Source organism: Agrilus planipennis, unplaced genomic scaffold (genome assembly GCF_000699045.2).
Source record: "Agrilus planipennis isolate EAB-ADULT unplaced genomic scaffold, Apla_2.0 scaffold285, whole genome shotgun sequence".
In the NCBI taxonomy this organism is placed as follows: domain Eukaryota; kingdom Metazoa; phylum Arthropoda; class Insecta; order Coleoptera; family Buprestidae; genus Agrilus; species Agrilus planipennis.
Window position 1 is genome coordinate 187006 of NW_020441050.1, and position 17604 is coordinate 204609.

At 34.8% G+C, this 17604-nt stretch overlaps 2 protein-coding genes and 1 long non-coding RNA gene across 3 annotated transcripts; 2 read left to right on the plus strand and 1 right to left on the minus strand.

Moving 5' to 3' along the window:
* The first annotated feature begins 2251 nt into the window (after nt 1-2251).
* Nucleotides 2252-7914, plus strand: LOC108742505 (ubiquinone biosynthesis protein COQ4 homolog, mitochondrial). Its single transcript, XM_018477745.2, has 5 exons — nt 2252-2768; nt 3113-3282; nt 5078-5207; nt 6138-6231; nt 7586-7914. Exons 1-5 carry the CDS (start codon nt 2516-2518, stop codon nt 7752-7754), a joined length of 816 nt encoding a protein of 271 aa, XP_018333247.1. The 5' UTR covers nt 2252-2515; the 3' UTR covers nt 7755-7914.
* A 31-nt stretch (nt 7915-7945) lies between these two features.
* Nucleotides 7946-9812, minus strand: LOC108742507. The gene is made up of 3 exons (XR_001938685.1): nt 9687-9812; nt 8319-9286; nt 7946-8266 (listed from the first exon to the last, which is right to left on the minus strand). It is a non-coding gene; the product is annotated as an uncharacterized LOC108742507 (long non-coding RNA).
* A 4243-nt stretch (nt 9813-14055) lies between these two features.
* On the plus strand, nt 14056-17585 carry LOC108742497 (ubiquinone biosynthesis protein COQ4 homolog, mitochondrial-like). The gene is made up of 5 exons (XM_018477734.1): nt 14056-14500; nt 14795-14964; nt 15197-15326; nt 16710-16803; nt 17414-17585. Exons 1-5 carry the CDS (start codon nt 14245-14247, stop codon nt 17583-17585), a joined length of 822 nt encoding a protein of 273 aa, XP_018333236.1. The 5' UTR covers nt 14056-14244.
* The last annotated feature ends 19 nt before the right edge of the window (nt 17586-17604 follow it).

Consider the following 17604-nt stretch of genomic DNA (forward strand, 5'->3'; position numbering starts at 1 on the left):
AGTGTAAAACATATATATATATATATATGACCTGTAAAAATGAATTTCATTGATTTGTAAAATGGGGCTGAGGTAAAGGATTGCCTGTGATGTACAAAATAAGAATAAATAAAATGTTGATATTGTATATCTGCGTAATTATTACTTTCCTCTTTTATCTAAACCAATGTGATAAAAACAAATGGCTTATCTGTCAATAAATTCGATCAGGTAATAAGTGCCTTTTTAATTGAAAGATAAATTCTACATGTTCTCATAAAATAGTGTAAGTATTACCTTGCAATTGATTTATCGGTTTTTTGCTCTTCTTTAAGAAAGTTTATATCTCGTTTCTGAACAGGGGCGCACTAAGGCCTAGGCACGTGCCTAGGTCCGTACTACTGATAAAAAACGGCAGAAAATACGAAAACTATTTCATGATGAAATTCCAGAACATGAAATAATATTCAGTGCCAAAGAACATTTTAAAGTTAATATTTTTTTTTGTTGTATGCCATTCTTTAATAATCGGGATATAAAACTGTTAACAATAAATTCAAAACAATTTCTCATGATAGTGATGTTAGTGACTCTTCAATAGAGGAATTAAAATGTTATGAACAAGATTTAAACCTAGCAGAACTAAAAAATGAAGTATTACAAGCTTTATCAAATAAGTTTTTCAGACATTAACTACTTAAGGATTTAATCTCGTTCGAGCTAAAGAAGCTCTGGAGATAATTACCTGGTTTATAAAGTGACAATAAATTACTGCAGGTATTCTTAACTCGACTAGGAATTAATAGTTAATTCCACTGCAGTGACGTTTAATGTTCTATGAACTTAGTCGACGACATGCGAATCCCGCACCGCGCGACGATTTCGCAGAGCGGACAAACGTTGAGCAACGATTTGACAAAGTAAACAAGGAAAGAGCCAAAGCAAATAAATTGTCGACATTGAATCGACGTTTGCAAATACAACACTATAAAAATACGATCGTCAACACAAACAGTTGCCGCAAATGTTAACTTTGATGTCAGTTGCGATATCAAAATAAATAAACTAAAACTCTTCCCTCAACAAAACGTGCAATAATATTTTCCTTACGCTCCTGTAACGTGCCAACCTACCCGATGAAGTAAATCAAATAATTAAAGTTGATCTTAGTAACTACCGTACTAGTTGAATTAAAGATAATCAAATTGAGTGTGTCGGTAGGTAAATTCTTGTGAACAAAACGATAGGCTGTTTGAGAGCTTAATAAATGTAATAACATCAGCCCATCGTTTTGTTCACAAGAATTTACCTACCGACACCTTCACTTTAATTATCTTATATCTAAAATCAAATACACCTATTAAATATTTAATAAATAAAGAAAAGATTAGTTATCATCTTCATCATCATCATAAGGTCGTCAGTCCTGAGACTGGTAGGACACGCACCTCCACTCTTCCCTATCCTTGGCTAATCTTCGCATTTTCCTAAAACTAGAAAAATCCATATCCTTAACTATATGCGACCAGTAATCCAATCTAGGCCTACCTCTACCCCGTTTTTGCCTCTAATATGTCTCAGATTAGACCATCATGTCTGAGGGGTCCTACCAACCTATCTCGCCTATTTCTTATTGACTTCCATAGAGTCCTCTGTTCTCCTATTCTTTCTAATATCTCTTCATTTCTAACCTTCTCTGTCCACGATATCCTCAATCATTCGCCTATAAAGCTATCTCTAACTCCTCCTTGCTAGATGCTAATACTGCTATATCATCTGCAAATCTAAGCATACTAATCTTTTGCCCCTCTATATCTATCCCTACAGTTGTACTGTCTTTGATGACGTTGATCGCGTCTTCGATCTATAGATTAAAAAGTAGTGGTGACAGTGTGCATCCCTGTCTGAGTCCCTTCGTAATATTTTCTTCTCTGCGTTGCAGCCCCAGCTCTATAACTGCCTCTTGCTTTTTATACAAACTAAGTATCACTCTTCTATCTCTGTAACTCACCCCTTCATTTTTAAGTATATTTAACATCTTGTTCCATTTAACATTGTCAAAAGCTTTTTCTAAATCTACAAATCCTATGTACACTCTCTTTCCTTCTATCTTCTATCGTTTTCTCTATTGTTAACCGTAAAGCTAGAATGGTTTCCCGCGTTCCTCTATTTCTTCTAAACCCAAATTGATCTTCCGCTAATAGCTCTTCCGCCCTTTTTTCCATCCTCCTCTGCACAATTCTAGTTAAGGTTTTTGACGCATGGGAAGTTAAGCTGATTGTTCTAAATGTCTTGCACCTATCCGCGCCTCTCCTTTTGGGTATGGTTAATAATCTAGTTGCAAAAAGACAATTACGCCATTAAATAACTATAGTTCCTTTACATTTAACACTATTGTTATCCGTTTCGTTGGATGTTTTAATGTCTTCACTTGCTTATCATTATTTAACGTAATTGTAGTAAAGATTCAACTGATTAAATACCTAGGTACTCATAATTTTGACAAAAGTAATGGGGAAATACCCGTAGGTGGAACATGCTGATTCGAACGTCTAGTGCTCGAAGATTCAGTCGACAAGCAGTCCAGTTACTTCACCCAGAAAAGCATCAATATGCCGAAGAAACAACATTCGAACTGCCATTGTCCGGAAATTTTGAAAAGGATTTCAGGAAGAACCATATAAATATTTCGTTTTTTCAAAAAACCCTTCTCACAGTGGGTTCTGCTGCCATAACCATTTTAGATCCATTCAGAGCTGATATGTTGTCTTGCTTGGGTGAAACTACTGGTATGATATGGTATTATCACTAATCACCTTTCTTTAGTTATTTAATTGTTCATATGATTAGAACACACAACGACACAAAGGATTTGGTTATATCAATCAATAAAGCCAGAAGCTTCACGTTGTGATGTAAAACATTGTCAAACGATTATGCAAAAGCGTTTTTTCTGTCATAAATTTCTTTCTAAACATTCCATTAAAATTAGTTGAATTGTACTCTACATTTACATAACAGAAAAATAAAATACAACAAAATTATCGTAGTGTATTATCTCTTTGATGTGATTATTTAAAAGTTCATTATTTGGAAAAGATTCCGGTAATCATCTTTCCTTCCTGTTTGATAGGAAAAGATGCTGCGGCATACGTATTTCATAAAATGATTGAATCGGAAGAAGGATCCCGGATTCTTAGCGAGCAGCCTCGAATTAATTCTAATACAGTAGATTTGGAAAGTTTAAAGAAATATCCCGAAGGAACTGTCGGTAAAGTTTATAGCAACTGGTTAAAGGATAATGTAAGTTATATTATGTATTTACATATAACGTAAAGTTTAACCGGAAGAAATATTTAGTAGGGCGAGAAATTGACGTAAAGGGGAACGGAAGCCAATTTAGAATGCTCCAAAACAATGGCCCCCAATTGTGAATTTCAAATGAAATGAAATAAAAATGCAATTAATACTTGTGAAAGAGGCGATATTTCTCCAAATTGTTTACCCCTTTAACCTCCCTCCCAAATGAAATTTCATAAGCTTCGAATAAACATCTTCCCCTTTCTGCTCTTATGTAGTTTATGAACGACAAAATTACAAAGAAGAAAGATTTTAATTAGCACACAAGAAAGCTTAAAATCTAGAATTTTGCTACAGGTTTTTGTCAAGTTTGGTAATATACTTTACATATACATGTATGTATATACTACCAATGTATTACAGTCTTCACAGTCCCTATCTTCATCTTCTTAGGGATCTGCCACAATTTCTTCCCGGTGGAATCCATTTATCGACCACCTGGCTTCGTTTGTTGTATATAAGCGGACGTACCATGATAGTTGTTTCCTTCAACTTACATTATTATTTGTGTAATTCTGTAATTCCTTATGTGGTTCAGCTTTAAGATTCCGTAACTTCTTCGCCAATAGTCCATTTTCAGACACAACAATTTCTGTTCATTATTTATTGCATGGTCAGTTCCTATGTTTCAGACCCATGTGTAGTTATGTTCTAGACGATACTCCTGTAAACTGTTGTCTTCGTCTCATTGGTAGTTTTGTTATTCCAGAGAATTGAGTTCAGTTGTCGTATTGCTCATCGTATTTGTCTAATTTTATTCTTTATATTTTCGTTGCTTATCCCTGTGTTCGATATCGTGACACCAAGATATTTGAAACTAGAACATTTCTTGAGTTTATGGTGTCCTACGTCGCGATCTTGAATGTCATTTCCCCCTAGTATCATACATTCCGTTTTCTCATGACTGATTGTCAATCCACATCTCTCTCTTCTTCCAGTTTCCTGAACATGTACATAGCTGGGGTCGTCTCTATCCTCTGCTACTAAAACTTGGTCGTCAGAAAATAGTATCTAACAGAGTATATAGCGTTTCATCACTAATGATGACCTCTATTCCATAAAATTTGCGTTTCTAATTTCCTAAGACTTAGGTAAATCTTAAATAGAGAGGGTGCTAGAACATACGCCTGTCGTAGTTCTTTAGTGACCATGAATTCGTCACTGATATTGCCCATTTAAATGTAACTACTACATTCACTATACCGTTTCCTTATAAATAGCTTACTGACCTCTCTTTTGACCATGCATGACCATAACATATTTAATGGAAACGTGTTATAAGCTTTCTTCAGGTCAACAAAAGTTAGGTGCATCGTTTGACCTCTGACATATACCTTATACAAATTAACAAAAAAAAGATATTGATACTGATTATTGTCCGTTTTATCAGATCCTCCTTTGTCCAGCCCTAATTTGCCTTCCGTCTTCACTCCCTAAACTTAGGCAGTCTTCAGGGTGACTCGGGGTTTCTTTTAGCTGCAAAAGAAACTCTCCCTAAGACGAGGATCCCATTTGCACCACGCCAAGGTTGAAACTTGGAGCCTATCCTCTAAATATTTTTAACCTTATGGACCTTAATGCTCAATTTTAGGAGACATTTTATTTTAAATGGAAATGATGTACTTGATACCTACTATTCCTATAATACAGTAGATAAACGCTGTATACCTATTGTTGTGATGTTTATGTTTTTGTTTAATATTATCTGTGAATTAATAAACAAAAGCTTATATTATAGAATGTGAGTCCGAACTCGAGGCTTCCCGTGCGGTTCATGGATGACGTAAAGTTAGCATATGTCATGCAGAGATACAGAGAAGTACATGACTTAACACACGCCATCCTAAGTATGCCGACCCATATGCTAGGTCAGTTAGTACATCTTCGATCTTGACTTTTACTTATGATATCATCATCGTCCTTGTAAATCTCAATTACTTACCAGAATATATGCAATACATTAAGCGTGGTATGAATTTAAGTAACGCATTTTGTAATGCAAATACTATACTATACAGTAAAAGCTCTTTATTCGCAGAGTATACGTTCCATAAATATGCCACAAATACAGCAACCGTGGGTATGGAATGCTAATTAGTATGGAATCATAGGGGATACGTTCTAAGGTACCCAAATAAAACCAATATGTATCAAAATAAAATCAATGTATTGTACATGTACATACTCAAAAGATGCCGATACATTAAGGGGATTCAGTAGTACACGCGCCGTAGAGTAAAAACATGCTTATCGGTTCTAGATATCATGAGTTTAATGTTTGGAACAGACTTTTGAAATTTTGTAGTAATATAGATAAAGCTTTGTTCTAAAGCTTGTCGAAGGCCATTTTTTTATTTCTATTGAAAATACTTGTTCTACGAGAAGTATCAACTTTAAGCACTTGTAAAAGCTTTTAATGACCATATTATTGAAAACCGAAAACGTATCGAGTTAGTGTGAACCTTTGTCTGTTATCATACAAGAAGTTAGATATTTATCTCGCCCCGTTAAATTACGATGTTTAGAATAGAAACCCATGTTTTCGGAAAAATTCACACCAGGCACGAGCGGTCTATTACGGTCAATCCCCTTAATAAATGACACCGAATCCTTTTCTGTTTACCGATTGCAACCGCGAATAATGAAATATTTAACCGCGATTACAGGAACTGGGTTGCATTTTTTTCACCCGCGAATAATGAAAACGCGAATAAGGAACTTTTATTGTACTTTACTATTATTAAATATTAGTGAGTGATGCTGCTATTAAGCAAGCGTATTCATTTGGATATTTCCAGGAGAAGTGGCCATCAAATGGGTTGAAGCGATTCAAACAAAATTACCAATGTGTATCGCTGGTGCTATCTTTGGACCAGTCAGATTAAGACCAAAGTAAGACTTTAATATATCACATTCTCTAATATCTTACAAATAAAATTCTTTTGAATTATTACGCGCAATAATATATTTTATACGACTACAATGTTTGTTTTGTGTGACAAGTGAAATACAGCACGTCTTTCAAATATGTTGTTATTCATTGTGGAATTAGCAAAACAACAAATAACTTCATATCACGTCTGAGAAATAATTTGTTTTTGAAAGTAAATTACCCAAATAGATTATCGAAAAAATATTTTTCACTAGATTAGAAAGTATGTTGGAGCTTTGAGCGCCACCCTTTTAGTATTTTTTGAAGGAAGGAATGGTTTTCCTGGACCTCAATAAAAAATTTCAAAAAAATCCTAGTCCCACCTAAAATTACTTGCTAACCAGTGGTATATGTCATAAAAACCCGGGAAAATTAATTTTGACATTGAAGTAGGGTACCTGTAACATTTCTGCGATATATTTAGGAATAGTATTCAGGAAAAATATGTCCAGTATTAGGTCTACTTCTACTTCTTTTAACTCATGTTTCTGCTTTTAAATTATTAAAAAGAAGTTAATCAATTAAAGTGTGATTATAAACAGAAACAAAGAGAATCCATTGTTGGCAAAGGTAAACAAAATTCGTAATTACAGCGACAAAGCGTTCGAATTGGTTAATTATCACAATCTGTAACATTGTTAATTAAACGATAATTCTTGATCGGATCAATAATCAGAAACCCTGAATGTGTTTTATAATTTCACAAAGGGATTTTCTCCAGGAGACACTATAAACTATACTTCATTTACATTCTCTAGCGATGTGCCCCTTCCAATGTCTGGCAAAATCGTAGGTAGGGAGAAAAAAGCTCATACTCTCGACTCTTGTTCATTAAACATACTTTTTCATACAGTACCTGCCAAAAGCTTTGTTCAATCATGAATAGTAGTGCCAGTCGAAAACAAGTCTTTAATATGTCTTCAAATATAAATAAACATCTCGTTGATATTTTCAGTAGTAAATGGTACCAGTAACAGCACATTTGAGCAATGCAATTGTCGTGGATAAAATGGTCAATTTTTCCGTGCAGTACTGTACGGATTATACGCTCCTCACCGGTTAAGAGTTTGACCGAGAGTTGTCTCCTTCCTTTTCTGGCCTAGTGCTGTTCTTTTCTACTTTGAGTCGGTCAAACTGAAGGTCACATCGCTACAGAAAGTAAACGAAGTATAATAACAGTAGATTTTAGAGAAGCTTTAAATATAATCATAAGCAACATTAGTTGTTGTTGTTCTGATTAACCTTAAACGCGAGTTATTTAAGACAAAACGTTGAAACAATAATGTTGCTAATTGAGTACTTATCATTTTATAGACAAAGAAAAAACTACATCGAAATTTACTTGCCATGGGCAATACAGACGGGTTTGGAAAGCAAATTTCTAATGAACATTTACTACGAAAAACGTTGGGATCAACCACTTGCTGATTTGCATCAAGAAATGAACATTAAGCCATTAGTTTTGTCAAATGGTGACAAATAAAATAATATTGTAGCTAACCTACACACAACATTAAAATATAATCGGAACTGACTGATTTATTGTTTCATATTGTTTAATATTTACTGTGTAACAATTTCAAATTGTGATTGTAGAAAAGAGTGACGAATAAAGAGAATAAAATAAAATACTACATTTAACAAACACGTTTATTTTAAAACCCTTATCATTTGCGTACTTCCTCTCTATTTGTGATAAGAAGGTAAGTAAAACATTTGGAGTTTTTGATACAAAATTACTTAGAATTGAATACAGTTAACGGTAAACAGTTCAAACATTAGAGCAATGTAATGTATTAAAATCAGAAAATATGGAAAAATTAAGAAACAAATGCATATAAGTACTGATTTCTACGAGTTGTAACTTCCGACTTGTACTTCGAATTTTTGTCTTTATGTATATCAACAGCATCATAACGTCCTCAAGTCGTAAGATTAGTTGGACAGCACCTCCACATTTTTCTATCCTGAACTAATATTTGCTTTTCCCTGAAACTAGAACATCCTACAAGAATTATTTGTGAAAAATAATCTCATCTAGGTCTACCTCCACTGTTCTTAACTTCTGATTCTGCTTCCAATATGTCTCTACTTCTGACTAGCTCTATATGCTTGAGAAGATGTCCAACCAACACCAGCCTATCTGGCCTATTTCCTATTGATCCACAGGGACCTCTGTTTTTCTATTCTTTGTAACACCTCCTCATTTAACTCATTTATTCGGAGTCTGATTTCTAACTTTCGCATTTGTCATTATCAAGATGAAGTAGAAAAAGAAAATTAATGAAGAACAGATAAAACCACTCGAAATATAAATACAGAGTCGGTTCGTTTTATATTGAATTTATAATCATGATCGAAATAATACACTGACAAAAAGACATTTATTTTTTCATTCCTTTGTCACCGGTAGTTCGGTGACAGATTGAAATAAATTTCTATATTCCTTAAGAAAACACGTTCTATAATGTAATACGATAAAAACGCCGGTGAACAATAAAAATTTTACAGAAGCCATGAACTGAGGAAATAACTGTATATTATATGAATAACGGCGAAAGGAATGATCGTAAAAGTATCGTGAAGCTTAAAAAAGACCCAACAGCTGAGCTGGTAGCTACACATTTCGTGAACTATTTTAAGAAAGCTTATTGTAAAGGCGAGAGCAAAATAATTTCGGTAAAAAAATTAAAAAAAAAAAGGCATAGGGGATATGGATAGATAAAAAAGTTATAAAAGATTGTATAAATCTATGTAAGTACGTCTACAATCTGCAAAGGTTTTGATACTTTAGCACACGGATACGTACTTTGTCATAAGAAAATAGGAATGACGACCAGCACTGGGCTAAGGAGATGGATTGTGATGAACAAAATTCCATATCAGGCATGGTATTTATCTTGGTTTTAAGCATTAACCCTTGATTTTGGTCATACGTTTTCACTCTTGGTATTCATCGGGCAGCGTTTTGGTCGTATGATGTCCAAGATCAAATCCGATGTTGCTTTACTATTACTATAACAATAACAAATCGTATTGAGCAAATACCAAATCCATAAAAGGCTTATTCCTGTGGTTGTGGTCCAAACCACTGGTCTAAATCTAGTCTAGTAAAACGTGTAAGAGCAGGTCTCTTTTTGATAGTCATTAGTGATACGTGGTTAAAATGGACTACCACCCACCCATAGGTATTTATTTGGTTTCCATGCCTTATGGGGTCTTTGTAGGTCTTGTGTGACTTAATTTTGAGCCCGTTTTGTGGGAAATTCAACAGAAATGGAAAGTAGATATAATATAGACATTCTTTAGTCATAAATAAGAATGGCTCCGAGGACGTAAAAGCAAAAACGTCATTAAAGGTGCAATAAATCAAATATTTCAAATATTATCAAGAAGTAAATATACCCAAACTTACAATTATGTAGTGGAGAATTCCAAGAACAACTGCATGATAGCAGAAGATAGAAGAATGTGAGTTCTATTTATTGAAGGCGATCCGACCCTGCTTTATCCTCTGCTTCATATCCCTTGCACTCCTTCCGTCCTGACTTATCTGACTTCCTAGATACTTAAAATCAGCCACTTCTGCTGATTTTTCGTCTCCTATCTTTATATTCGCTCTTTCCCTACTTTTTCTTCCCTTGCATACCAGTGGATGTGAAAATATTGAATGAATGTTTATCTACACATATTTAATTGGTTTCTATACCTTAAGGCATCAATGTAGGTAATGTTGTGGGATTTAATTTGTTAATAGAAGTAGAAAGTAATTTTTTTAAGCCGTAAATAAGAATATTTCTGAGTACGTAAAGGCGAAAAGGTACTTCATTTATCAACTGATAAAAGGATTTAAATGTCGTTAGTGATGTAATAAACTCAAACTTATCTCAGTTATTATCAAGAAGTAAATACTCACAAGGAGTTCAAATTTAGTTTCAAACTTATAATTATGTAGTTGAAAATTCTAACGATACAAACGAATGATGGTAGCACTTCCTGGATCATAATACTTGTTCACTAACATGAAAAACGTTAGAGGCAGCACCTGCTGGGTACACCCAATTTAAAATGGAGACTGGAGACAATGTATTCGAAAACATGACATCAATAGATATACGTTGAATATTGATCGAAATGAGCATTAGGTCTCGTGGTACTAGATGATATGATATTTCAAAGCTGCTTTAAACTTGAAAATGTTTAAAAATTAGGGATAATCATGAAGATTTAGTGAATTTGCAAGAAAGTATTTTGACGTTGAGAAGCTTTGGAGTCGCAGTGCTCTGAGGGAGAGGAGCCAAACCAAACCCAAACTCAAAGACCCCTTAGATGTTTAGAATGAGAATGAAAGGAGGGGTGCAATATGTTCATCCATCATCCGGATTTGCAATGGCTATGTCGAATTGGTGGAGCGCCCATCGCGCTTACGCTATCAAAGCGTTTTTCAGGGGAGGAAGATCGTGCGTCTTGTTTCCAAAAAGAAAAAAAAAACTTTTGGAAACAAATGGAAGGGATGGGGGTTCGGCTGAGAACGATGAGACGGACAAAATGAAGACAGAAGAGAATGAAAGATTATCTGTGGAATATTACTGCCCCAGCATTTGCCTAAATTATCCAAGGAAACCACAGAAAAACTTGGACCAAGGCATACGGATCCAGAATCGAACCGACGTAATCCCGAATGCTAAGCAATGGACTAAACCTCTAGGCCATTCCGCTCTGTATTTGTTCCCATGCACTACAATATCAAACGTTTACGAGATGGAATAAGTGAAAATTCGATTCTTAAATGGATCCAGAAGTTTCGAGCTACAGGTTCCTCCATAAATCAGCCACGTCCGGGCTCAAGCAGACATCAGGAACTGAAGAAACAATAAATGAAGTTTCTGCTAGCGTTCGTCGCAATCCTGGATTTTAAAGCGCGATCTGAAATTTCATCCCTATAAAATCCAGATAGTGCAGATAATAACGAAAAATGACCACAATTTACGAAAAAGCTTTTATCAGACTGTTATTGAGAGATTTCGCACTATGAATAGTGTGTTTAGTAGTAATGAAGCACATTTTTATTTGAATGGATATGTGAATAATTAAAGAGAATTGTCGCTTCTGGTCACCTATCAATTCCAACAAACATCAAGCATCATTGCATAGCCTAAAGCCTAAGGGTTACGGACATGGTTTCAGCAGGACGGAGCCATTTCCCATACTGCAAGAGCTGGGGACAACTTCGTGAACTGTTTCCTTTAAAGTATATGTCCGCTTTGGTGAGATTGACCTCCGCGATCACCCTTTTTCACCCCCATGGGCTATTTCGTGTGGGTGTATCTTAATTACAAGGTTTACAGCAACACTCCGAGGATTATCGCTGGGTTAAAAGAAAATATTCGCCGTTAAGTAAGCGAAAATGAGCCTGCTATGCTCCGGCGTGTTGTACAAAATACCATGGTAAGAAGGTGATTAGGTACTTACAGACAATTATTTTTTTGTTATTTTTAAAACATTTCGCGTACACACTCCTCTGTAACTTCTCTGCCTAGTTTGTCTTACGGATAATCCACCTATAATGGCAACAGTTTTTAGTAAATTAATGAAAACAAGATTAATTAAACGGAAAAATTGTTAGAATAAACATACAAATGAAAGGAAATAGTGGAATGCTTCATATAAAAATTGAGGAATATCAAGAAATGTTGAACAATCGAGCCGTTCATTGAAAATTAAACTTTTTTGGTAACCTGCTACAATAGGAATCAATTATAACTAGCATGGATTATAGATCAAAGTAGAAAACCAAAAACATAATAATTGGGGATATTCGACAAAAGGAGTACTAGATAAGAATTAAATTACGATCTAAAGTAGCAATATAATCCAATGAATTATAAAGATGCAATTGGAAAATAATAAGAATCTCGAACGTCATGCCGTTGATAATTGATTTTCAAATAGCAAAGGAGACTACGGACTGTAACATAATTACAGTTTTGTACTGTCTATCCCGGATAGCAAGCGTAAATTTTCCTGCAATTTAAAGATTTCATTATACAATATAAGCTGATGAGTAAACTGCAAACATTATGTTATTACAGTTGTAGAGAGTACTGCAATTAAATGTAGGCATCAAAATAAAAAAGTAAGTCATATGACAAATGCACTCTTTGTACATATAAAAAAGGTTTCTTAGCTACTAACAATTAACACAGAAGAATCAGTCGTTCGATCGATATAAATCAATAGCAGCACTTCAGTTCAAATACCCAGTAGGTGCTGCCTCTAATGGGTTTTTGTGGTAGTAATCGACCTTATTACCCAGAAGGACAGGCCATTAATCTTTATCGTCAAACATTATCTTCAATTACAGTAGATCTTAATGTTGATATCGATCAAGATGTTGCGTCCTGTGTCTAAAACACGTACTCCGCTACAATTTACAATTCAAATACCCAGCAGGTGCTGCCTCTAATGGGTTTTTGTGGTAGTAATCGACCTTATTACCCAGAAGGACAGGCCGTTAATCTTTATCGTCAAATATTCTAGGATAGTATGAAATTCCTAAATCTTTTTAAAGATTTCTTAATAAGTTCAGTTATCAATGATGATTAATAATGATTTTTAAGCCTTTGAGGTAATCATGAATAAACCAGTTGTACAATTATCTTCAAGTACAGTAGNTAAAAAAGGTTTCTTAGCTACTAACAATTAACACAGAAGAATAAGTCGTTCGATCGATATAAATCAATAGCAGCACTTCAGTTCAAATACCCAGTAGGTGCTGCCTCTAACGGGTTTTTGTGGTAGTAATCGACGTTATTACACAGAAGGTGCTGCCATTGATTTATATCGTCAAACATTATCTTCAATTACAGTAGATCTTAATGTTGATATCGATCAAGATGTTGCGTCCTGTGTCTAAAACACGTACTCCACTACAATTTACAATTCAAATACCCAGCAGGTGCTGCCTCTAATGGGTTTTTGTGGTAGTAATCGACCTTATTACCCAGAAGGACAGGCCATTAATCTTTATCGTCAAATATTCTAGGATAGTATGAAATTCCTAAATCTTTTTAAAGATTTCTTAATAAGTTCAGTTATCAATGATGATTAATAATGATTTTTAAGCCTTTGAGGTAATCATGAATAAACCAGTTGTACAATTATCTTCAAGTACAGTAGATCTTAATGTTGATATCGATCGAGATGTTGCGTCCTGTTTCTAAAACACGTACTCCACTACAATTTACAACTTAAACTCTCGATAGGTGCTGCCTCTTTTTTTTCATCGGGGTAGGTAGTAATCGACGTTGTTGCCCAGAATCCAGAAGGTGGTACCATTAATCTATATCAGTCGAAGATTCTGCTAGAGCTTTAAGGGTATCATGAAATTCATAAAGGCCATTCAAGATTTCTTTTAAATTCAGTTATCTTCCATACTTCTAAGACACAGTGCCCCTAACCCTTTTTATTGTAGTAAACAGGCGCTTTTGCCCAGAAGATGCTGCTATGAATATATATTGGCCGAAACCTGCTAATTCTAGTTTGAACGTTAAAACTTTTAAAGTGTTATGATTTTTTTAAGATTTTTCAAAATTTCTTGATAATTTAGTAATAATTATCTTCATATGCCATAAATGTCGTCATGCCTCTGACACGTTTTTCATAGTAGTTAAATGTAGGCTGAAGTTTTTGTTTTTTTATGAAGGTCTAAACTCCAAAAGCAAATTTGTTGAACGTCTAATTTAGAATTTTAGTAAATCAAAGTCATCCATGTTTAGCCTCATCGGAAATGTCCTTAAATTTGACATTTAGATAACTATTAGCGCTTTAAAAAATATATACCATAAGTTTATTTGTTTGCTCAACTGTTATCAGCCCTAACAAGTCCCAATAGTTGAATTTATGAGGAAAGAAGTACTTGCCTCTAGCTACCTTTTATATGTCACTATAGTTATATTTATTTGAACTGCAATATGAAACCACTGAACGTTTGGCAAATTCCTAACCAGTTCTTGTTAAGTTATAACAGAGTCCTACAAATACTTTCAGCACATGCTGAGGTGTCATCGAAGGCTTCGAATTCATTTGGAGATTTTGATGAAGATTTTGCGAAAAACTACATAGAAACGACATCATTTCAGAAATTCCTCTTGGCCCTTGGATCAGGTTATGTTGTACTTAGGGATCCCTTCAAGGTTCATATGTCAACCTGTTTTAGTGAAACTACTGGTAGGTAGTTATGTGGCAGATTTAAGGAATGGGGAACGGCGAACGTGTAGGTTAGGTTAGGTTGGGAACGGCAAATGTGTAGGTAGTTGTCGCTTGGACCCTCAAACATATATACCTACCTTTTTTTTAATATAAAGCCTTGGTCTACTGCTTAAAACGTTGCTAAATACTGGCTCCCTTTGAGGTTTTGGTCTCGACCCTTTTCCTTAAATTCGCCATTAATAATCATCCTTACTTTTCAACTAGAATTATTTATAACAGAAAATATTCGCCTTTGCGATTGTTGTTCTTAAGGGTTATACGCAGCAGGCAATCTTTTGAAGAGGGTTGAATCCACAGAAGAAGGTAGAAGACTGTTGATGGACAAGCCCAGAGTTAACTCAAAGACAATAGATCTAGAAAAACTGAAACATCTACCTGATGATACATTTGGAAAAGCCTATTTCAATTTTCTGTTTCAAAATGTAAGTTTGAAGGGTTTTACATCCGTCATCTAGAATTTATGTAGATAAAGTACCATCCGAGATGTGATTTTTATAAGTAGATCTTCAGCCTACACCAAGAAGGGTGAGTTATCGTTATTTCTGGATCAAACATAAATCGCCGTAACTCATTCCGGATAGTATTTCATCTAACGTAAACTGTAGGTACATGGAATTATGATAAGATTTCTTAATTAAGATGTCTATTATTTAGAACTTGACACCGGACTCAAGACACGTTGTACGATTTATAAAAGACATAAACGTGGCATACGTCATTCAACGGTACAGAGAAATTCATGACTTTGTTCATACTGTGCTTGGTATGCCACCCAATACCTTAGGTAAAATATTCAGCAATATTTCACAAAATAGGAGACTATTGATCAAATAAACTAAAATCGATACGCGAACACGTGTTTCACCCACCTCCTATATGGGATTATCAACGTGGGACTGATTGAGTTTTATAGGGTTGTTCGGAAAGTCATTTCGTTTTTTTTTGTGGAAATGAAAGACAGTTTTCGTATAATAAACAAATACTTTATTAAATTATATATTGACCGTTCTGGTCCAACACCTTTTGCCATCTTTCTGGTAGTAGCATAAATGGTGCCAGGTCTGGAGAATATGGTGGGTGTAGCATTGTATCCCATTCAAGCTGTAAAAGCTTTTGGCGAGTGACCAAACTTGTGTGAGGTCTCGCGTTGTCTTGGTGAAACACTACACCTTTCCTGTTGATTAGTTCTGACCTTTTCTGTTGAAGTGCATCATTCAGTTTGTCCAGCTGATGACAGTAGACTTCCGAATTAATCGTTGTGTTATCCGGTAAAAGCTAAAAAAAAACGATTCCTTTAAAATCCCACCAAACAGACAGCATTACCTTTTTTTGGTGAATATCGGCTTTGGAAATGGTTTGAGCCGGTTCATCTTTTTTGCTCCATGACCTCTTGCGTTTGACGTTGTTGTATACAACCCATTTTTCGTCCCCAGTGATGATGCGCTTCAAAAACGGATCATTTTCGTGACGTTTGAGAAGCGAATCGCAAACCTCAATGCGGCGACACAGATTTCTCTCTGTGAGAACATGGGGAACCCATACATCGAGCTTCGAGGATAATCCCAGGCCTTTCAAGTGGTCATAAACTGTTGAATTTGATAAATTTAACCTCAATCCGATCTCACGTGTTGTTATTCGCCGGTTCACATCAACTAATGCCTTTATCGCGTCTTTATCAGCTTCAACCGGCTTTCCCGAACGTGGTGCATCTTCGACATCAGAATTGCCGGATCGAAATTTAGCGAACCAGTTCAGGCACTGGCGTACTGTCAACACACCTTCTCTATACACATCAGTCAATTTCTTTCTGGCTTGAACAGCATTTTTACCCTTTCTGTAGTAAAACAGTAAGATATGTCGAAAATGCTGCTTATCGCTCTCCATATTTAAAAGGGCACCAACCAAAAACTACTGCGTAGAATTAATTGGAATTTTTCACACACAAGCCTTGCTATATGAGCTCTCAAAGCATATAAAAATTATAAGGCTTAAATGTGAAGTTGGGTGCAAAAGAATACAATTAAATCCTCTGTCGGGAAAAAACGAAATGACTTTCCGAACAACCCGATATAAGAGGTGGACGAAACACGTGTCTGCGGAGTAAAGTTAGTTGTGGTAAATTGGGGAATGTTTCTAATTTGTCATTTAAATGTTTAAAATATTACAGGTGAAACTACCGTTAAATGGGTGGAAGCTTACCAAACAAAATTGCCCTATTGTGTAATGGGAGTAATTTTTGGTCCTCTGAGTATCCCATCCAAGTAAGAATTTATTTCTTTTGTGATTGATCGATAAATTTTATGTTTAGAATATTAGAGCTTATCACCTTAGTTTTTATATCTTTACATTTTAAATCATCATTAGTACTTATGCAAAAAGGGTCAACATCTTTTTTCAAATGTTATTACATTGTTAGGAACCTAAATAAAAATGCTTTACGTATTTTTACGAGAACTTAATTTTTGACATACTAATCTTGATCTTAATCTGAATCTGTTTATTGAAATACCAACAGAACTGTTAATTTTTGAGATGTTTAGTTTAATAATATGTAACTTCATTAGGTAATGAAAAATGTGAGCTATGTTTCATGACCTGAAGAAGTCATTGGTCAGTTTTGTTTAAGAAAATTATTTTCAAAAATACTGAAATACGTTTTTGCAAATAAATCATTCTCTGAAGTTCTCTTATTACACACCCAATTTCATCAACGTAATAAATTAATAATTAAACTCTTCAAGAAAACGCAAAGCTTGGCGGAGGTGCAGTCCTCATACTAAATATGCTTTTGTAATGGCAATATTCTTAGGTTATTATGATTATTTTCGTATTCTTGTACTCTTTGTTTCACTGTCATAAATGTATTTCCAGGAAGAGGAGTATTTATTTCAAATACTACGCTCCATGGGGCTTTCAAACAGCAAAAGATTGCAAATTTCTCTACAACATTTACTTCGAGAAGCGTTGGGAGCAACCACTAACCGAATTGCGTGATGAATTATGTATTGAAACATTGAATTTACCTCAACAAATAAAACTGTAGTTTCAACAATTTCTATTGT

Excerpts from the sequence above, each read along its gene's own strand:
- LOC108742497 (XM_018477734.1), top strand. The coding sequence starts at position 14,245 with ATGAAACCACTGAACGTTTGGCAAATTCCTAACCAGTTCTTGTTAAGT. Across the intron at positions 14,501-14,794 it reads CTGTTTTAGTGAAACTACTG|GGTTATACGCAGCAGGCAAT; the intron begins GTAGGTAGTTAT and ends GTTGTTCTTAAG. Across the intron at positions 15,327-16,709 it reads TATGCCACCCAATACCTTAG|GTGAAACTACCGTTAAATGG; the intron begins GTAAAATATTCA and ends AAAATATTACAG.
- LOC108742505 (XM_018477745.2), top strand. The coding sequence starts at position 2,516 with ATGCTGATTCGAACGTCTAGTGCTCGAAGATTCAGTCGACAAGCAGTC. Across the intron at positions 5,208-6,137 it reads TATGCCGACCCATATGCTAG|GAGAAGTGGCCATCAAATGG; the intron begins GTCAGTTAGTAC and ends GGATATTTCCAG. Across the intron at positions 6,232-7,585 it reads CCAGTCAGATTAAGACCAAA|ACAAAGAAAAAACTACATCG; the intron begins GTAAGACTTTAA and ends ATCATTTTATAG.